Genomic DNA, 23,473 nt, shown 5'->3' with positions numbered 1-23,473 from the left:
TCTCGAGCTGAACAAATAATGTGCAAGAAATATTTTTTGATAAATTTGCCTTCTTTTTCTGTTCACAGAATGCCTGTGAGCAAAAGTAATTTTATTGTATGTATACACTATTTGAACTTAGTCAACTAAATAGGTTTTGAATATCATTTACAGCATTGTTTACTAAAGAATATTTGAAATCTGAGATTTGTTGCTTAACTATATTTGGTCACATAAGGTTGATGGTATTGTCTCTGTTCCCTGGTTAGAGAAATGTAATTCTTATAATCAGATTTTTATTGTAAATTCTCCTGGAAGGTAAATTTAATACTCAGTTTCCAAGAGTATTTTAAGTATGTGATCTTAAAAATTGATCGCACAAAAGTTCTTGGAAATAAATCACAAAAGGGTAGCTAACGTGGCCAAAGAGATTTGAATTAAAATTCAAATAAATTCTTGTGAAAAAATATTTCATTTATTAACTCCACTCGGGGGGTTGGCTGGTGGGGAGGGTGGGTATTCCCACATCCATGAAAGTAGCCAGATGTTTTTAGGTGTTTTATTTTTTATTGTTCCACTTGACATAGTCATCCTTGTGATTTTCTATGTACAATAAAGTATTCACATATATTCCTCACATGTTCAAGGTAGACGAGAACATTTCCCAGGATCTATGTTGAAATATATGAACTTGTTTCAGCAAATACCAAACATTCATGACTGACAAATAGGGATAAAAATTCTAGCTAGAGCAGAAAACCAATATTTCCTCTAAACAGCTCAATGTCATAAATGTCCTTTGTTATCCAGCAGCACAGTTACAAACATGGGGCCTGCCCCTGCAAAGGAGACTATGCAGGTGTAACCCTGTACACTCACAGGACCCCCCATTTAATCATTGGGACTCCATGTGGGTGCAGGTTTCTACCCTTGTACAACAAGTTACATAATCCAGTCCCCAGATCTCTATTATGTGGATTTGCTATGGAATTTGGAACAAGTCTTTGATACATTACATGAAAACTTCAGAACTTAATTTTACGTAATTCCTCTAGCAATCTGGGTAACACAGGGAATATAAAATCAATATTACTTTGTTCTTACTGGTGAAATCAATGCTGGGTTTTAATTAGATAAACTGATTATTTTTTAAAGCTTCCTATTTAGTTTTAGGGTTGACAGCAAAGAGCTGAAACAGTCTCATATTTAAAGAAAACGTATATTTGTTAGCAGCAGACTGAAAACAAATCCTTGTTTATCAAGTAAAAATAGAATGCAAGACCAAAGGTGAGAACCAAATTCATACTTTACAATAGCATCAAAGTCTGAGATATTATCAGGTAATACAATCTAGATGTTCTTAAAGTTCATCACAGGCTTAAAACTTCATATTAAAAATTACAGGTTACAATTCAGCAATGCATTTAATTTTCAAATGTATCTTTAAGTAGATACAGTGCAGTGCATAGTTTTTAAAAGACTTGTTTTTAGGATTAATGATATTTTTTCAGTTATTCTTCATGACTGAAAGTGTCTCTTAAAGCAGAAGCTGAAAAAAAAAAGTGTCCTTCCGAGAAACTCATGAAGAGTTGTCTTGATTCAAAATGACAGCACCATCTGTTGTTCTCAATAAGGCTGAGGCCACAGGCTGTCCCCAATTAAGATAGTGGCAATTTTGGCCCAATCGTCTTTTGTTCTCAATAGGTCTGAAGCCACAGGCTGCCATTATCAAAGGTTGGCGGTCTGTAGCCTCAGTAGCTGCGCTGTAGTGACACCATGCGGAAAAAAAGTACAAAATAATGTTTTTACAAATCAGTTTAATATGTCTTCATTCAAATTCACAACACCTTTTGTAGTTCTCAGTCAGACTGAGGCACAGATTGCCCCCAATTATGATGGGTCTTCTGAAAATGGTCACTGTCCCTATTTGTTCTTAATGTGACAGAAGTCACATGCTGCCCCAAAATAATATATTCTCTTAACTTGAACTCCATCTTAATGTTGGTTCTGACTGGGAATATTAAGTACCATTTAATGAATTTTAGCTGTTTTTAATGTGCTTTAGCAACTATGGATAAGGCAGAGAACCACTGCTATCTATCTACAACATGCTTCCCAAACCACCATAGGTCTATGGATCACAAGATGGGAACTTCTGATGTAGGCAACTGGATAATTACTTTGTGCAAGAAAGTTAATCCTATAAAGAACATTTATTAAGGATTAATTCACACTAGTATCCATTAAAACCTCATGCTACGTACCACTGAATGGTAAAATTACAACATATTGTAAGGAGATAAATACTCATGAGTGGGGAGAACAAATTAAGTGATTCAAGGTACATTGCAGCATAATTAGGAGTAATGATACACAATTGAGAATAGGAAAAAATTAGACTTAAGAACTATTTATTTGGACAGTATTCTCCCGAAGGAAGAAATGGAAGCCCCATACCAAACGTAATTTAAATGTAGTTGGACAAATCACTCCTATATACAACATAGGGAACAATACTACACTGGCAGGGATATGGGCAAGATCCATCCATCTGATCTCTGCAACACACCTAATAGTTCTCTTCCATCTCTTATTTTTTGATAATGCAATACCAATGTGATAGTTTTGAAATACTTTAGGCCTTCACCTGTAACAAGGCTTACAAAAACAGGAATGGGAGAGGAAAGTAATACTAATTTGTTGCGTGAATATGGGATACACAGATAATCATCTAATGCTTTTATATTACAAGTGGAAAAAATGAAAAAAACAGCATGTAATCCACTTGAATTCCAAGAAATATTCCAGGAAGTTTGTCATGTGGTCTTGGTTGCTCTTCGTTGTGGGCAGGATTTTAAGAAGCAGCCTGGGTATAATGATTTGAATAAAGAAAATAGTCATTTTTTCCCAAAAATCTTGATTATCTTTACCTTACTATAGCACAACATAAAAAGTGTTTAATAGTCACATGTCCTGTCTCTTGCTCCTATGAAAAAAAAATGTTTTTAAAAATGATCCAAGACGTTTGTGCTCTGCAGAGTTTCTATATCAGCAGAAAAATGCTTGAGTCTTGGACATTATGTTGGTGTCTATTACATTATAGATAGCATTTTGAAACATCCAACACTTCACTTTCAGGTGACCAAACCTTCAGCTGTTCTTTAAAAGATATAGAAGATGTTTGTTGCAATGCAGAAGGTTAAGCCAAACATGTATACATTCTTTAAAATGATATGTTTCTCTCTCCTAGCTAGGGCTGCAAGACTTGGGTGTTGGCAACAAAAAACATATTCAGAATAAAGGGAGTGATCTGAAATTCCTGTGGTGAGCTGTAGGAGAAACAAGTATTGACTGGATTCACAAAAATCACAGATTTAGTGTGGATTTATTATATTGAGAGAAGTCCCACTTGAAGTAAGATGAACACATATATACTAGCTGTCCAAGAAAGAGTGCTAAGAAGCTAAAATTTAGAAAGCTGCAATATTATGGGAAAGACCCAGAAAATTGATGCTTTTTTTCTTTTTTTCAAATGTACTACATCTGTGGGTTGGTGTTGGTGGCCACTTGTTCTTTTGATCATGCATAACTGTATTGTAGAAGATGCCAGGGTAAAAGCTGAAGAGTTTGGCATTTGGAGAATTACAGCTATTGTTTCCTTTTGTCAGAGGCTCAGGAAGGCAGCACAACATCAATTTGCAATTGAGCTCAGTGGAGTTAACAGGGATAAGTTGCCTGAGTGAATCAACACACCGTAGATAGCAAAAGGATCCTGTGTGAAGTATGCTGTTAGAGTCACTGTGAAAGGGATATTTCATACATTAGTTAGGGGGCTAAGTACCAAATACATTTGTCACCAAATTACTAAAAAATGAACTTAGAGAAACAAATATTAGGTAGGTTGGTTGACAAAAATGTTTTTGTTATTTTTCTCCTTTTCAATACAAATATCACAATACAAAAAGATAAAAAAAAACTATTAAACTATAATTACCATCTGGAGCATACAACATAGTATTAACTTATACACCTCTACCCTGATATAACGCTGTCCTTGGGAGCCAAAATATCTTACCATGTTATAAGTGAAACCCATTATATCGAACTTGCTTTGATCCTCTGGAGTGTACAGCCCTGCCCCCCCCCCGGAGCACTGTTTTACCGTGTTATGTCTGAATTCATGTTATATTGGCTCGCGTTGTATTGGGGTAGAGTTGTATATGCAAAAAACATTTTAACTTCCTTAATATTAAACCATATAATTTAATAAATCAATACTTGACAACGAAGGGTGGGGTGGAGGGGGGAGGAACAATGCTAAAAAGATAGCCAGGGAAAATATGCAAGTAAAAAAAAAGAAGAGGGAGGGAAGAACCAAGAGGAGTTATGAATGGGAAGGAGGCCAAAATTATTTACTGTTGTTTTCCATGATATCAGTTCTGTATAGTGACCCCATTATTTGACACCTAAAAGTGCTTACCATGCCTTAATGGATGTTATAATTTTGTCAAGCAAGAGAACTCATAGTCATTGATAACTAGTAACTTATTTGACAAAGATAATAGTACATGAAAATAAGTGATAAAACCATGCTTGTTCAGTTACAGTGTCTTCTGTTGTGTTTCTCTCGTGGGGAACTTCCAACAGAGATTACATTTCTGTAAGAGTGAGACCCTTCCTTATAGGGCATACTTTTTTCTAGGCAAACTAGAACAGAAATTTATTATTCCCCAAATCAATAGGTAGATCCTGTCTAGATAGATAATCCAGAGATTTTATTCATAGCTAAATGAATTTTGTTGAAAGGTAGTTGAATTCAGATTGGTTTATTATAGATTAACAAAAGCAGTTACAACAGTAAGTGATTTTACTAGTACTATTCAAATTCAGTAACTGGAACAGAGCATTAATTCAGTCACTTAACTGAGTAAGTGAATGCATATTCAGTGAGAACTTAAAATCTTAGGGCCAGATCGAGCTTTGTGCAACCCTAGTAATCATGCCACTGGTTTGGTCCTTCACAGCAGCTTCAAGCTGCCTCAAGACTGCTCTAAAAGTTGCACCAGGTGCAGCAGCTCTCAAAGGGCCACCTGCAGCTGAAATGTAGTAGCACTTAATTCAGCACAATGCATATGGCTAACCAGTAAATGAGCCTTAGCAGAGGCTAGTGTCTGGCCCTCAGCGTTTTTTTAACTCAACTTCTCATTTAAGGAATGGTTTAAGAAAGGGAGATTAATGAAAAATAAGACTCTTACATTCATATTATATTCCATTCAGCCTATCTTTTTTACTGTAGGCCCTAATCTCTAACCCACTGAAATAAATGGGAATCTTTCCACTGACTTCAGTGGGTTTGGGACTGAGCCCTTAGTCAGCATGTCTGCTTCTCAGGAATAAACTATACAGTATTTAACAGGAACAGCTGTCAATAAACCTTAATTTACAATTTCAATATCTAATTAAATAAATGTCAGTTCTCTCCTCTTAGAAATTGGATTGGATCTGAATATCTGTGCTTAGAACTTTTCCATTGGCTCATAACTTTATGTGCAGGTTTCAGTCACATCTTCAGTTCAAGCATATGCAGAGTAGTAAAATTCTTGAAAGGTACTTCTCACCCAGTGTTCAGGCAGAATCTCTTTGAAGTTTAATTTTAACAATTTCTTTTATTCAGTCCATTTTCTGAATATCTCTTCAGTTCCAGAAATACCAAATCATACTTAATATAGCACTTCTATATTATTTTATAATCTTAAATGTATAGCTAAAACTCTGTAACCAGTGTCTATTCTTTTTATCAGGGTGTATTAGCAAGGCCACAAGTGTCAAGATTGTGGTCCACATCAATTTTAACAATAAGCAAATTTCAAAAGGATCCTCATCCTGACTTTATCATTTTATTTTTGAGATAAAACAAGATAATAAGATAATGTGAGTTAACATAACCTATAATCATAACATATAAGAATGCATGGCAGTATTTCTCTTTTGTAACTCATAAAGGTGAGGTTTTATGTGGATATCATAGTAGCATCCTAAATAATATGCATTGCAATTGAATCACTACTTTATGGGTAAGTATTAATTTTACTGCAGTGTTGATTGTTTCACTTTATTCCATGTATATTGTTTTATCCTACATAGCTTTTGTTTCCCTTAAGAACCTCCTGATTCATAGTCATTTATTTTCTGTTGTCCCCAGTGATCCATTTTTTAAGTGTTCACAGGGTTCATCACACTCATCCATCCTTATCACATTACTGTCTGTGTATTATAATTATTTGCTTGTACTACACTAGTACCTAGAAACGATAATTGGGATTAGTCCCCTTGGTGCTATCCGCTCTACAAACGCATAGTAAATCATCTGTTTCACATCAGGTCCATTTATTTATTTATTTATATGCTGTATTAATTTTACTGTGCATTTCCTCTGCCACTTCAACTTTTGTAGTATCATCATTTTATGTCTTCATTGAAGGAGTCCTTTCTGCCAGAAGTGTGAGTCTAATCTAAATTCAGATTAAATTATCCTTTTCCCTGAAATAGTCTTTTTTAATAAAGTCCTTCCTTTACTTGTCATACTGTCTCCGTCTTTTAACAACCTCAGATTACTCTGGTGCTGCTATAATGCTTTCAGTGTAACATATAGGGTCATATGGAGGCAAGCTCATTCTTCATTTTGAGACTCCATTTTCTTTTTCTTCTTTTGTATTTCTCTTTCTTCCTGTAAAATAATTTGCATAATCCTTAAACTCTGTTGTAAATTCTACCAGTTCATCACACTCATCCCTTGTAGTTACTATTTCAAGGTGACCTATCTCCCTCTCTCTTCTTCTTTATTTAAATCTTTTCTTAGAATTCGTGGATCCAACATCATTAAAATGGAATCTTTAGCTTTGCAAATTAGTCATGATGGATATCCTCTACTTCCTTTACTGGAGAGCCCTCCTTTGGTTCACAAAAATGAATGACCCTTTGTCATTATCTTTTCTATGATTATCCTCTAGAGATTTATAACATACATATTTCCTAATATTTGTTAAGAGAGAAATTAACTTCTGTTTGCGTGTGTATACATCTGAACATGTTTATACATAATTTACATATACACATATATATTCACATAAAAAACTTTGTTTTGTTAGTCTATGACCCTGGCATTAAGCAATGTAAACTTCCTCACACTGCCTTTTTTCACTTGCCCACAAACCTGATTTTGAATAGATAAGATAGTGCACTTGCCCTTGTTACTCAGCCTTTCTGCTCAGACTGCTAAGAAATTGTGATTGTGTGTCTGTGTTTGTGTGAGAGAGAGAGAGAGAGAGAGAGAGAGATTTTTCTTCTGGGAATTTGGCAGAGACCACAAAATCATTTCACATACCACCCATGTGGCTTCAGCTGTTAATGACTGCCACTGTCATCTCAAGAAAAGTTTGAACTGGTGCCCTAGAAATGAACCCCCCATTCTATTGCCAATAACCTCTTCAAAGATATTTTTTTAAAATACTTGGTGAAATAACTCTCAGTCCAGGGGAGTGGGGAGAAGATGCTTTAAGCCATCCTTGTGCACTCCTTACAGTAGGATGCTTTGAGGGCTGGACTGAGCAGAATTTAGGGCATGTCTATGTGGCACAGCAATGCACCTTAGAGGTGTGGAAATTCTAAAACTCTCCAGTGTTTTGTGCACTTGTTGCCTGGTGTGGACCCTGCTGGCGCAAACTTAAAGTCCCCTAGTGTATGTTAATGAGCACTATGTTAACGTGCTAAGGAGCTTTTAGTTCACAGATCAGAATCTACATGGGCCAATTAATGCGCAATGTGTCACACCCTCTAGTGTGCATTGCCATACCTTGTAACCAAGACCTTAGACAACCCCGAGAGTTCTGTCTATGAATTGCAGCACTGCCCTGAATCTCCACAGCACTGTGGGCTGCAGTCTTGCCTCTAACTTGCCTCCCCCCCAATATAGCCCTCCCCCCTTAGCCCTATCCTCTACATACCCCCTATGACAGGGATTAGGAGGAGGTCCTCTGAAACAGCCTTATGGATGTCTTCCACAGTATCTATGCTGAAGGAATCCTCCCCTGGGTGGGACTGGGGCTTTTAAGGCCACTTTACACTGTTCAGCAGAAACTCAATGGTTTCTTGTTTTATTGTCACTCAGTGATGACTAATATAGGTAGGTTTGGAAGGATAGTATTTTTATTGGTAAATGTTGATGAACATTCACACACACACGCACCAATGAAAAAATATTTCCAACAATGTTAATTGAAATTTACAGATGGTTAAACTAAGAAAAATGCTGTTTGATAACTTATTAGAGTTTGATTTAAGCATATTTACTCTGCATATTTTGACACGTGATGTTAATAGTTTGTGGTTTAATTCACATAGAACTTTAAAACTCCCAGCTCCATATCAACAGCCATTGGTATCATAATTGCAGCTTTTCTGGTCTCATTATTTTTGATAGGTGTTTATTTCTTTTTACATTATGTCTAGACCAGGATCTGCAACCTCTGGCATTTGGCTCTCCAGGGTAAGCACCTTGGTGGGCCAGGCCAGTTTGTTTACCTGCCGCGTCGGTAACACAGTTCACCATTCCAGGCCAATGGGGACAGCAGGAAGCTTCCCACAGCCCCTGGGCTGATGAGGGTGGGGGGACGCCGATACAAAATACCGGGGCCTGGCGGTCCAGAAGGAGGCCTGGGGCCTGGCTTCCCTGGTTTCATTGGCCCTGTTTAGCCAGTCTGCTCTTGCTGGGAGGCCCGAAAAAAAAATTTCACTGGGGCCCGAACCCACTCTCGGTGGCCCTCAACAGCCCCCAATGTCCTGGGAAGGTGAACCATGGCCAGTGGGAGCTGCGATCGGCCAAACTTGCCAATGCGGCAGGTAAACAAACTAGCCTGGCCTGCCAGGGTGCTTACCCTGGTGAGCCATGTGCCAGAGGTTACCAACCCCAGGTCTAGACAATGGGGTGCATGAATACTCACTTCAGATATTAACAGATATTTTTCAGTGCCATAAAGTTTTTAGTGGTAAACATTCTTGCAACTGCAAGAGCTGGGAAGGAAGAGAACAACTCCAAGCTTTTTACATTGTTCTCCTTTTACCCTGGAGTAGTTACATTTGTTTCCTTCACCAGATTAGGTGGAAAATGAAAATAGAGAGTTATACATTTACTAAGATTGCAAAATACACGTGCTACACTGGCTGTGGCATATAAACCTTTTATTGAAAGACATGTTTCATAGTATAAGAACTGGGACTTTTCTGTTAACATAGATTTTTACCCCACTGTAAGGAGACTGGTTCTGTCATTCTTCCCTACAAAACAGTGATCTGCTCTTTGAAGAACTCATGGTCCATAGTCAAGGTATGTGCAGTGTGTTGATAAGTTGATATTTTTGTGTAGATAATATAAACCAGTGATTCACACCACAGTGTATTTTTCCAAATGTTTGCTAACAAGAGGTATTGTGCTCCAATTACTTAATTATCTCTTGAACTAGTATTTAATTTTTTAATGACCATCAGAACCTGCTTCTACAAATACTAAATGTCACTTAGAATTCTGGCTGGTGCTTTTTATGGTCAGAAATATATACGGTTTGCAGTTTAGCATGGTCAGAATTCTGAGGTAATTGTGTTCTCTGATTAGCAGGCTCGATAGGTGTTGAGTATTCTGAAATTCTGTTTTTAGCTTGATTAGACACATTGTCCTAATATATTTTTTTCCAGAACATTATCAGCTGTATGTTCCTGAATCAGCCCAAGTTGGGTCAGCAGTAGGCAAAATCAAGGCAAATGATGCAGATGCTGGCTCTAATGCAGACATGAAATACACGATCATAAATAGTGATGGCTCTGGCGTGTTTTCCATATCCACTGACAAAGAGACACGGGAAGGAATTATTTCCCTAAAGAAGGTAAGCAAATGGCTTTGAAAGTGCTTCTGCGAATATAATTAAAATGTTAGTGTGCACAGGACAAACAGAGGTCAATATGGAAATGTTTATTTTAATTTGTAAACTTAATAAAGCACATATTGAACCAATACTAATATAATGTCTCCATCAAAAACTTTAATTCGGTGTAGGAAGTGCAGAAGGAGAAGGAGATGGGAAATAATTTGAAGGCAACAATTAATTAAATAGTCTGTGCTTCTAGAATGACCAGAATTCAATATTCAGTAATATCCAAATAGACTGAATTAGATTAAGCCATGTGGCATTTTTTAAAGGTTCCTCCTCCTGTGAATGGCTATATTGTTCATGAAACATTTTAGATTAAACAAACTAAGCACAGCCAGCCAGCAACAGTATAGTTGTCCCCAAATGGCTTGAATCCTGACCTAGAAGTTTCATCTATGGCAATGAGAAATTCAGTTTCATTTTCATGCCCTTTCAGTCCTTGACCTCCCTGCTGAGACTACAAGAAAGGTGCCAATTATTGAGATGGTTTGTATAACATACACACCTACACCTTTGCAAATAGACTAAAATCACTAAATAGCTATCAGGTGATTATAACTTATATGAATTATCTATGTTATCCAGGTTCTAGTCAAACTGTTGGCCCTTAGACAAAAGGCTTTGTGCCATATATGGTGATGTTTAACTGAATTCTACACAGATGGGTTTATGCCACCGAGTTCGTCTCATATCTATATTAAGTAGGTCCCCTGAACTGAGTTCCTAGTGAATTCCCCACAAAATACTTAGAACCCTTGTAGAATGTGACTGGATTTTTGTTTCGTTTTACTTGAAGAACATGGGAATTAACCATAAGCTGTTCTAATTAATTAACTAATTAATTTTCAAAACATTGCCTATGGTAGGAAATCATTTTTAGATTAAAGCTTCTGTTTTGATTAACAGGCATCAATTAGTTTTTTTTCTGATATGGAGCTGTGGTTTACCTGTGTAGGCATGGATTATATTACACAAACAAACAATGGAAGACTGCATTAAAATTCATATTTTACTAATATATTTGCTCACTTTCAATGAAGGCAGGAGGAATGCAAAACAATCTCTGGCAAATATGAAAAAGGGGAGATGTTGGGAGGGAAAGTCCAGATGTGAAATCAAACAAAACTTTTTGAAAGAAAATATACTCCCCCCAATCTCTTTTCACGTTTACTGAAATATAACCAAAACCCCAAAATTAGAGTCAAGGTCAGAACAAATTGCGTATACAAAAAAACCAAAACAAAACAAAACCCTCCCCACCCCGGACTTTTTGTCCTTAAAACTAGAAGATCAATCCAGTATTATAGGGTCTCATCTCACCGTCCAGTCCACCAAGCTCATACTTTCTTTATCCACATTGCCAGTGACTGAATAACTGCACAAATAGCGTAAACAAGAGTTTCAGGTGTGTCATTCTGTGCCTGCCCCAGACAGCTGAACAGTGGCTCTGCAGAGGTAGTATAAAACCATTGTACTAACAACTACCAGAGTTTCAGAGAAAATACACAGCAAATGTCTGCTTTTTACTTATTGGAACAAATGCTGAGTCCTCTGGTGTCTGAAAAAGATCTAAATGTCAATTGTCCATAAGTCTGGCCATGCAGCAATGGAACTCTCAGTTTTGAAGCCAACAAATCCCAAATGCAGATGTGAAGGGAACAGAATAATAAAACTGTTCCACTATCTCCTCAGACACAGAGCATGCTTCCTGAGGTTTGCCTTCATCTACTATGTGCTTCCCTCATAGGTTACTTCTTACATATAATTTACTACGAAATACCTGCCACTGTATGTCCCTGTACTTGATGGGAACTCTGTTATTTTGAAGGTTCTATAATGACCTTACTGAGACAATCTTCAGGGCAATTCAATACTGCTAAATAGCATTCTGAGAAATATTTCATAAGTACACTCTGGTTTAGAATGCTCTTTTCTGAATTTGCCAATAGGAAATACATTTTAAAGTAAGTATATGTTAGAGGGAGGCTGCTTGACTGTTATAGGAAAAAAAAAACCTTTTTAGGGACTGCGTCCCCTTTTCCCCACCAGTTACTCCATTTCTTCCCCTGTGACATATCCGAATAATATTGGGAAATGAGTGACTGTCATAACTCTAGTCCCAGATTTGGACGTTAGTGTCCAAATATGGGGGTTAGCATGAAAACCTCCAAGCTTAGTTACCAGCTTGGACCTGGTACTTGCTGCCACCACCCAAAAAATTAGAGTGTTTTGGGGCACTCTGGTCCCCCTGAAGAACCTTCCCTGGGGACCCCAAGACCCAAATCCCTTGAGTCTCACAACAAAGGGAAATAATCCTTTTCCCTTCCCCCCTCCAGGTGCTCCTGGAGAGATACACAGACACAAGCTCTGTGAATCCAAACAGAGTGACTCCCCCTCTCCGTTCCCAGTCCTGGAAACAAAAGCACTTTCCTCTTCACCCAGAGGGAATGCAAAATCAGGCTAGCAAATCCAACACACACAGATCTCCCCCTGATTTCTTCCTCCCACCAATTCCCTGGTGAGTACAGACTCAATTTCCCTGAAGTAAAGAAAAACTCCAACAGGTCTTAAAAGAAAGCTTTATATAAAAAAGAAAGAAAAATACATACAAATGGTCTCTCTGTATTAAGGTGACAAAATACAGGGTCGATGGCTTAAAAGAAATATGAATAAACAGCCTTAGTCAAAAAGAATACAAATCAAAGCACTCCAGCACTTATATTCATGCAAATACCAAAGAAAAGAAACCATATAACTTACTATCTGATCTCTTTGTCCTTACACTTAGAAACAGAAGATTAGAAAGCAGAAACTACTTCTCCAAAGCTCAGAGAAAGCAGGTAGACAGACAAAGACCTCAGACACAAAATTCCCTCCACCCAAAGTTGAAAAAATTCGGTTTTCTGATTGGTCCTCTGGTCAGGTGCTTCAGGTGAAAGAGACATTAACCCTTAGCTATCTGTGTATGACAGTGACCATTCCATACCCTCAGCCATGCAAAGCCTATGAAAATTAAAAATAAAAAGAATACCATCAAGAAAGCTTCAGGGCATACCAACCCAAACTCCATTCTTCAACTGGCAGGTAGACTATGCTTCTCTCTATTAGGTTACATTATTTCCCCAGAGCATTTGAAAAAATGACCCTGTTTTCCAGGGGCAGGATACCCATATGCTACATAAATGCAAAGGAGTAAGAGGAATGTCTACAGTCAATATTATCCCTTCTGCCAACATTAGCGTCCATCTCTTCCATCTCATCATCTTAACCTGCTTCTCCCTGTTCTACTCAGCAACTGAATCACTACCAAAGACAAGTCCCAAAATATCTGTAACTGTGGGAGGGCTCATCAGAATCTGCAACTTCTCTGAAAGAGCAAAAGAGTACCTCAAAATCCCCACCCAGAAAAACTCTTTTTCATGTTAATTGCTGCTCTGGCGGCAGCTGAATAATTATGTAAAATGCAAAAAAATAAAAAGTTTCCATTTTCTGTACTGCCCACCAGCACTGTGATATCATTCATGTGGATGAACATTTTCACTGACAGAGTGAAATTCCTCTCCCTCTTAATCCATGTATTTATGCCCTGAAATCTCATTACAATGCACTGCCCACAGTAAAGTGTACAAAGGAAAAATAATACAAAAGTGGACTCAAAGGACAACTTTGTCTTACCCCAAAATATAGCCTCTCTCTTCCACCCTTTTACCAAAGGGATGCATAATACATGGACATACAAGAGCTGCAGCCAGTTAATAAACAGTAGGGGAATACCACTATGAGACAGACCAACCATATATAATGCAAATTCATTCTTGTCAAAAGTTTTGGTCCAATCCAAAGACAAAACATAACTCTCCCATTTCCCCCATCACCCAATTTCAAATACTTCCTGAAAACTACACAAAGTGCCTGCCGCCATGTGACCTTGAACTGCATTAGACTGGGTGGGATACAATAATTTCCCTGCTTTCTTCTCCAATCTTTTGGCTAGAATGGAAGCCAAAATTTTGTAATATGTGTTCAACAAGATAATATTTCTCCAATTCCTGATATCTTCCCAATCCTATTTTTGAGAAAAAAGAAAGGCTTTCATAAAAGGAAGGTCCAATGTACATGTGTTCAGGGTGTCACTGAGAGCACTGCCGGGGGGAAGGGGGCTGTGAATCATAAACCTTTGATAAAATTCCACTGTGTAATAGTCCACCCCCAGAAAATTTCCTTTCTTCAGTGACAAGACAACTACATGAAGTTTTATTTCCTCTGTTGACCTCACAAGTGAGTCCTGTTCCTGAACTGCCAGTGTTGGAAAACCTGCAATACTATCCAAAACCTGCTGCTGCTGCTGCTGGAAAGGGGGAATGGTTTGTCCCCCCCAAAAAAAAAATGAGTCCTTGTGGTACATGAAAAGATGGGAGCTGCCTTACCAAGTGGGGGTCAGTGCAAACGAGACAATTCAACTAAAGTGGAAGTAGGCTATTCTCAACAGTAGAATAGCAAGGGAGGAAAAATCATTGTCTTGTAGTAGGTTACTTCTGGCTACCCTACTCTACTTGTGCTACATTGATGATATCATTATCATCTGAAGCCATGAGAAGGAGGCCTTTTAGGAATTCCACCAGGATTTAAACAATTTCCACCCCACCATCAACCTCAGCCTGGACCAGTCCACGCAAGAAATCCACTTTCTAGACCCCACAGTGCTAATAAGCGATGGTCACATAGGCCTAGTCTACACTACGAGTTTATACTGATTTTAGCAGCGTTAAACCTATTTAATGCTGCACCCGTCCACACAACGAGGTCCTTTATATCGATATAAATGGCTCTTTAAACCAGTTACTATACTTCTCCCTGATGAGAGGAGTAGCGCTGAAATCAGTATTACCATATCGGATTAGGGTTAGTGTGGCTGCAAATCGACGGTATTGGCCTCCGGGCGGTATCCCACAGTGCACCACTGTGACTGCTCTGGAAAGCAATCTGAACTCGGATGCAGTGGCCAGGTAGACAGGAAAAGCCCCGCGAACTTTTGAATTGCATTTCCTGTTTACCCAGCATGGAGGTCTGATCAGCACGGGTGGCGATGCAGTCCCAAATCCAAAAAGAGCTCCAGCATGGACTGTATGGGAGATACTGGATCTGATCGCTGTATGGGGAGACAAATCTGTTCTATCAGAGCTCCATTACAGAAGACGAAATGCCAAAGCATTTGAAAAAAATCTCCAGGCTATGATACACAGTCCACAGCACAGTGCTGTGTGACAAGCATAACGGAAAGCCAAAGAAACAAATGGACGCTCATGGAGGAAGGGAGGGGAGGCTGAGGACTCCGGCTATCCCACAGTCCCCACAGTCTCCGAAAAGCATTTGCATTCTTGGCTGAGCTCCCAATGCCTGTAGGGTCAAGCACATTGTCCGGGGTGGTTCAGGGTATATCTCGTCAATTTACTCCCCCTCCCCCTCCCTCCGTGAAAGAAAAGGGAAAAAAATCTTTTCTTGACTTTTTTCAATGTCACCGTATGTCTACTGCATGCTGCTGGTAGACACGGTGCTGGGGCAATGAACAGCAGCATCCTCTCCCTTCCCCAGTGGCAGACAGTACAGTGCAGTAGGATTGGTAGCCGTCCTCATCATCAGCCCGTGAGTGGTCCTGGCTGGCCTCAGGTGAGGTCGGCTGGGGGCGCCTGGATAAAAATAGAAATGACTCCCGGTTATACCTGGCAGATGGTACAGAACAACTGGTAACTGTCCTCATCATAGCAACTAGGGACTGAACTCCATCAGCCCCCCGCCCCCTTCATGTCTAAAGAAAAGATTCTGTACTGCCTGGACTATCATACCAACGGGATGCTGCGCTTCTCTCCCCTCCACCGTTTAATGTCCTGCCTGGACTATCATAGCAGCTGGAGGCTGCCTCCCCCTCATTTTATCTCACTAAAAAGTCAGTGTTTCTTATTCATGCATTCTTTATTACTTCATCACACAAATGGGGGACCCTGCAACGGTAGCCCAGAAGGGTTGGGGAAGGAGGGAAGCAACGGGTGGGGTTGTTGCAGGGACACCCCCTAGAATGGCATGCAGCTCATAATTTCTGTGCAATCTGACACGGAGCGGCTGTGCTCTCTGGTTCTCTGATATGCTGGTTCTCTAGTACACTTGCCCCATATTCTAGGCAGGACTGACTCTATTTTTAGATACAACATAAGGGAGGGAATGACCCTCAGCGAAGGTCAGCCAGGAGCACCCATGACAGCAGCAGACAGTACAGAACGACTGATAACCGTCATCTCATCACCAATTTACAATGACACAGCAGATGGTATAGAATGACTGGTAACGGTCTCTGCTACCTTGCAAAGGCAAATGAATGCTGCTGTATAGCGCTGCAGTACCACCTCTGTCAGCAGCATCCAGTACACATACGGTGACAGTGACAAAAGGCAAAACGGACTTCATGGTTGCCATGCTATGGCATCTGCCAGTGCAATCCAGGGAAAAAGGGCATGAAATGATTGTCTGCTGTTGCTTTCACGGAGGAAGGAATGAGTGACAATATTTACCCAGAATCACCCTCGACACTGTTTTTGCACCATTATTCCTTTTGATCTCAACCCAGAATTCCAATGGGCGGAGGCGACTGCAGGAACTATGGGATAGCTACAGGATAGCTACCCACAGTGCAACACTCCAGAAATCGAAGCTAGCCTCGGTACATGGACGCACACCACCGAATTATTGTGCTTTGTGTGGCCGCATGCACTCGACTTTATACAATCTGTTTTACAAAACCGGTTTATGTAAAATCAGAATAATCCTGTAGTGTAGATGTACCCATAAACACCGCACTATACTAGAAACCTACTGACTGCTATACTGACCTACGTGCCTCCAGCTTTCATCCAGACCACATTACATGATCCAGAGTCTTCTACAGCATTTGCTCCAATCCCTCAGACAGAGACAAACACCTACAGAGTCTCTATCAAGCATTCTCAAAACTATAATACCCACCTGGTGAAGTGAAGAAACAGACTGACAGAGCCAGAAGGGTACCAAGAAGTCACTTACTACAAGACAGGCCCAACAAAGAAAGTAACAGAGTGCCACTAGCTGTCACCTTCAGCCCCCAACTAAAACCTCTCCAGCGCATCATCAAGGATCTACAATCTATCCTGGAGGACGGTCCCTCACTCTCCCGGACCTTGTGAGACAGGCTAATCCTTGCTTACACACAGCCCGCCAACCTGAAGCAAATACTCAGCAGCAACTACACACTGCACAACAAAAACACTAACTCAGGAACCAAACCCTGCAACAAACCCTGGTGCCAACTCTGACCGCATATCTATTCAAGGGACACCATCATAAGACCTAACCACATCAGCCGCACCATCAGGGGCTCATTCACCTGCACATCTGCCAATATGATATATGCCATCATGTGCCAGCAATGCCCCGTCTGCCATATACATTGGCCAAACCGGACAGTCTCTATGCAAAAGAGTAAATGGACACAAATCTGACACCAGGAATTATAACAACATAAACCAGTAGGAGAACACTTCAACCTCCATGGTCACTCAAGAACAGACTTAAAAGTGGCAATTCCTCAACAAAAAAAATTTCGAAAACAGACTCCAGCAAGAAACTGCAGAACTGGAATAATTTGCAAACTGGATACCATCAAATTAAGCCTGAATAAAGACTGGGAGTGGATGGGTCATTACAAAAACTAATTTCTCCCTATTGTTACACCTTCTTGTCAACTGTTTGAAATGGGCCACCCTCATTACCACTACAAAAGTGGTTTTTCCTCCCTTGGTATTCTACTGTTGAGAATAGCCTACTTCCACTTTAACTGAACTGTCTCATTAGCACTGACCCCCCACTTGGTAAGGCAACTCCCATCTTTTCATGTACTGTGTATATATACCTGCTACTGTATTTTCCACTCCATGCATCTGATGAAGTGGATTTTAGCCCACAAAAGCTTATGCCTAAATAAATTTGTTAGTCTCTAAGGTGCCACAAGGACACCTCGTTTTGTTTGTTTTTTTGCTGATACTGACTAACACGGCTACCCCTCTGAAATTTGTCCCTAAAAGAGCTCATTGTAATATTTGTAAACTATCCTCCACATTCCATTAGAGCCCCTGCAGACCTGCCCAGTGTTAGCATCCTGTAACCCCACCATAACCCACAATAGTCTCTTTCCTTTAAATCTTGCAAACATACCAGAGGAGACTACTGCACCTTCTGGCCTCAATTTCTTTGCCAATATAGCTGATTCCAGCTTTCTCCTTCAGTACTGAACCATTTCCTGCTTAACTTCTCCAAAGACCCTTATTTCTAGGCATTCCCCGCCTTGCAGTCAACTATGAAGATTTCTCAAATATCTCTGCAATGCTAACTAATGCCTAATCAGATGTATGCAGCTGTCCTGAAAAGGAATGTAGGAAGGTTACCAGATTCCTCTGTGTCCATTCCCAGCATTCCATCTGGGGTTCATAAAACTCCCAAACTATTTCTCTTTCTACAAAGATGGCTTTAACCTTTCTAATCGTCACTGCCCTATTTAGTAAACAAGCATTTATTTTCCAGTAGCCCTGACTGAAAAATCACTCTTCTGTACTCCCCAAGTTCAACTTGACCAAGCAGTGTTCAGAAGACTCTATTGGCTGCACCACAAGTTATCCCGTGATTGAAGTAGCTTTTGCATATACTCTGTCCAATCAATTATCTGGTTACCCTCTACAAAAATGTGAATTCCTCCTTTGTTGAATGAGGATACCCCAAAACATCTCTTAATCCAGCAGCAACACACACTGGTTCTAAGTAAGTTTCATCAACTTGTAACCCTGTCGACTGATTCACTCTGTCATTCACTGCAGCTGAACAATTAAAATCTCCCTAAAAAACAAGTGTCACAATGTCAGTTTAAAAAAAAAAGGGGGAGCAATCTCTAAAAATAAATCTTTCCTCTGCTTCTGATGCTGTGGGTTATAGATGATGCCACAATGATACCTCAGCCTAAATAACAGAAATCAGCTCATAAACATCTTCCCAGCTTTAGTTTTTCTATGCTTCATTCTGATACTCCATAAGTATAAAAGAGTACCCCTACCCCATCATATGTATCAGATGCTGGGAACCAAAAAGATGGGCTCCTCCAGTTTCTATGAACTCACAAAATGTGACACCTAGAACATTGCTTTTGTTTCCTGGATCCCCATGAAATCCAAGTCCTGCCCCTCCAAAAACCTGATAGATCATCTGCCTCCACTGCACACTCAGAATGGAGTGCACACTCCAAGTTGCAATACCATCTGTACAAAGACAGCTCCAAGTTGTTACTGGTACTTGTGATCCCTGTCTACTTGACAACCTTATCACTGTTACTAATTAGTCTGATTACTAATTACCCATCTCTCACACACACTTTCCTTTAGCCACTTTTTCCTTGTTGGCTGGTTTGTTATTCTCAACTATTTGAGTCCCCAGATATTGATCCCAACTGACAGTTCTTTCTGAAGTTGCTCAAGCCCAATAACATCTGGATCCCTTTCCCCTAATGAATGCATTTATAACACACCCACAGGCTCCTCTGTCTGCTCTCCCTCATCCAGAACAGTGCCTAATACAGACCATATTATAATGCTTCCTATTGGAGCTATGAAAATGCTATGTGGTTAGGGTTACCAATCCTCCCAATTTCTCTGGGAGTCTTCCGGAATTGGCCTCTACCTCCCAGAGGCTACTGAAACCAAACTGGGATATTTTAGGTGCTAAAAGTCTGATCGCAGAGTGAGACTAAGGCAGGGTCCCTGCCTGCCCTGGCCCACACCGCTCCTGGAAGTGACTGCCACGTCCTTTTGGCCCCTCGGGGGAGGGGGACAGGGGCCACAGGAACATGCCAACTGCTTCCAGGAACAGTGTGGAGTCAGGGCAGGCAGGCACCCTGCCTTAGCCCCACTGCACCACCAACCAGAAGCTGCCCAAGGTGAGCACCACCCAGCTGGAGCCCCCACGCCTCACCCCCTCCTGTACCCCAACTCCCCTTCCCAAGCCCTGAGTCCCCTCCTGCATCCAAACTCCCTCTCAGAGCCCCCATCCCTCCTGCACCCCAATCCTCTGCCCCAGCCTGGTGAAAGTTAGTGAGGGTGGAGGAGAGAGAGCAATGGAGGAAGGGGGCAAATGGAGTGAGTGGGGCAGGGCCTTGGAGCAGGGGTAGGGTAGGGACAGGTCCTCGGCGAAGGGGCAGGGCAGGGAGCGGGGCAAGGGTGTTTGGGTTTCTGTGATTAGACAGCTGGCAGTCCTATATATGGTCAGACAGTTGTAGGCCATAACCTCAGCAATCTCCTTGAATCCTCTCGTCTAAAAAATCCTCCTGTTCTTGAAGCTCAGCACATAAAAATATGCTCTCCAACTATCAGGTTTGCTATACCAGAACCTGCCAACCCTGGTGACTTGGCTTCCTGTACAACCAATTACACCTGCAGATGTTCCTTCCCAATTTTCTCTTTTTCTTCGTCATCAGTTCTGATAGACTCCTCCACATGATCAGTTCTTGTACCCTCTTCTGTATTGTCCTGGCTTTCAAAGGTTCCCACTCCCTTAGCCTAACTCCTTCCCAATCCTTTAGCACAACAGGATAAAGCCAGTCCTTCTCTCAAAAGTAGAGAGGCCATGCTGCTCAAAATAGGGCTTTCTTCTTTGAGTGGTTGTTCATGTCCATTCAAAGTAGGTATGCGCGCGCCGCGTGCACGCCAGCTGGAAGCTTTTCCCCTAGCAGCGTCCGTAGGGTCGGCTCAGGTGCCCCCTGGAGTGGTGCCGCCTTGGCGCCCTATAAAGGGACCCGCCGACCCTCCACCCCCTCAGTTCCTTCTTACCGCTGGTGACGGTTACCTGGAACTTCTCTTGCATAGCAATCTGGCAGTGTCCTATCCGAAGCGTTTAGTCTGTGTATTCAGTTATATTATAGTTAGTTAGATAGATCTTTATATATAGTTTTTGTAGTTGGGGGGTCTCCCCCCACAGTCTTCGTCACCCGCTGGGGCATGTCCGGGTCCCCCGGGTTCAAACTCTGCAAGGACTGAGGGAAATTCATGCCCAAGAGTGACCCGCACTCTGCATGCTTGAGGTGTCTCAGAGAGAGCCATCAAAAGGACCAGTGCTTTATCTGTAGAGGCTTCCGCCCAAGAACTCTCAAGGACAGGGCTCAAAGACTTAGAGTCATCCTGATGGAGGCGGCCTTGCGACCACCCTCGGACCCAGAACTGGCTGAGGTGGGCCCCAGCATGTCATCCTCGATGTGCAGTGCCCTGGCACCGGCATCAGGACTTAGGGCCCAGCCCAGATTGTCCAAGACCCGGCACCGGGCGGAGTCGGGTCATAGGAAGTCAGTCTCACTGCGGCACCACTCACCTTTGCCGGTGCCCGCCAAGAAAAAGAAGCCAGTGAGGGATCGGTCTCCCCACCAGGACCCGAGGCCGCCCCTGCCCCCGGGGCTAAGCAGACAGGCTGGGTTACAGACCCTGGCGGTTCCATCAACTCTCGCACCGCAGAGAGGGTGGTCAAGTCCAGACTAACCTAATTCTCTGGGCCTCAGCGGAGACATATGCCCCTCGTCGACACCAGAGTCGGTCGAGGCGGCCTCAGACCTGTTGGGTCTCCCAGCACCGGCCTCCTCACATCGTCGGGAGTTGCCTACTGTGGTCCGCCCACCAGTACAATCTAGACGCAAGCCAGCCATGCTGTCGCCTCCCTCCCCACACCAAGCTGCGAAGGTGGCACCGGACCAGAGGAGAGGCTCTCCTTCGCCTCGGCACCACTCACCTTCGGCACCGGGCACCATTCCCCCCAGGTCCTCATACTCAGAGACATCAGACACAGAGGCGAACTCCTATCACTCCAGCAGGTCGCGGAGCAGGAGATCGATGTTGGGGGTGATCCGCCAACGTTACCCGCAGTGGCAGCAACAATGGCAGCCACCCTTGCAGTGGCTGTTTTGGACTCCCAGGCCTACCATCAGTCGGTAGGCCAGGCGTTCGGCCCTCGGTCACGGTCAGCTTCGGTGTCCTCAACGTCGGTGGCCCCGGCACAGCTGCCTCCCCTACCAGCACCGTCGCCGGGCAGGGGTGTGCCGTCGTCAAGTTCAGCACCCCCTAACCTGGCAGCGGCACCACCAGCAGCTGCTTTGGCTCGGGCTACGCCGGCACCACATGATATGCCAAGTCGCTCACTGGCGACCCCGGTACTGGCCATGGTGCCGCATTTGGACTTGGGACCGGCACCACAACCTCAATACCATGTGCCGCAGGACCCGGAGGGGCTGCATGCACTGGAGGAAGGGCCACTCCATGTAATCTCTTCGTCGTCCTCCCCAGTCTTGGCGGTCTTGGGCACGGCTGCGGCTCCAGCCCTAGAGGACACTTGAATTCTCCAACAATTGCTTCAGCAAGCAGCTCAAAACCTCGCAATCCAAGCGGAGGAGATCGAGGTGGACGCGGACCCTGTAGTGGACATTCTGGCCCCCTCAGGGTCACCCAGGGTGACCCTCCCGCTGATAAAGACAATAGCGGATATGTCCCGCACCCTATGGCAAACACCAGCCTCATTGACCCCTACTGCCAAGAGGACAGAGCGGCGCTACTTCGTCCCCTCTAAAGGGCATGAACACCTGTACACCCCCTCTCCCCCCAACTCCCTGGTAGTAGATGCGGCTAACCAGCAAGAGCATCAAGGGTCAACACCAAAGAGCAGGGACGCAAAAAGACTTGAGCTCTTTGGCAGGAAGGTGTACTCCGCAAGGGGACTCCAACTCTGCATTGCCAATCAACAGGCAATAGTAAGCCGATATGGCCACAACACGAGTTCGGCCATGTCGAAGTTCGTGAAGCTCCTTCCCCAGGACTCGAGATCAAAGTTTTCAGCCCTAGTGGAGGAGGGCAAACTGATCTCTCGAGCCTCTCTCCAGGCCGCCTTAGATGCAGCGGACTCAGCCTCGCGCACTCTGGCCACAGGCCTGGTCATGCGGCGGGGCGCCTGGCTCCAGATCTCTGGCCTGCCCTATGAGGTCCAGCAGATGATTCAAGACCTCCCCTTCGAAGGGCAGATGCTGTTTTCAGAGAAAATGGTCAAACGTCTCCATAGTTTAAAGGACTCGAGGGCCACGCCTCACTCGCTGGGCTTGCATACCCCCGTGACCCAGCGCAGACAATTTAGGCCGCAGGCGGCCCCTCGCCCATACCAGCCACAGGTCCGCCAGGAGCTGGGGCGCAGGCAGGGTAGAAATGGCAGGAGGTGTCATCAGCGTCACCCCTCAGCCAGGCGTCTGGCCAATCGAGACCACCATCTTGGCCTAGACCCCCTATTTAATGGTACGGTCAAGAGCGACCTACCAGTCGATACTCTGGATCCTCCCACCCCTATCTTTGGGTCACGTCTATCCCACTTCTACCATGCCTGGTCCCGAATTACGTTGGAAAAATGGATGCTCCACACGGTAGAGA

At 42.6% G+C, this 23,473-nt stretch overlaps 1 protein-coding gene across 1 annotated transcript in view; it reads left to right on the top strand.

The window, feature by feature from the left end:
* The window catches only part of CDH18 (cadherin 18), a 1,009,618-nt gene that overhangs the window by 888,239 nt on the left and 97,906 nt on the right, over positions 1 to 23,473 (top strand). Inside the window, 1 exon segment of the mRNA XM_030551747.1 lies at positions 9,727 to 9,914. Within this exon segment, the coding sequence (XP_030407607.1) occupies positions 9,727 to 9,914 (188 nt within the window).

This window comes from Gopherus evgoodei, chromosome 2 (assembly GCF_007399415.2).
Source record: "Gopherus evgoodei ecotype Sinaloan lineage chromosome 2, rGopEvg1_v1.p, whole genome shotgun sequence".
Taxonomy (NCBI): Eukaryota; Metazoa; Chordata; order Testudines; family Testudinidae; genus Gopherus; species Gopherus evgoodei.
Note: the sequence above shows the minus strand (reverse complement) of the source record. Positions and strands in the feature narration are given on the sequence as shown.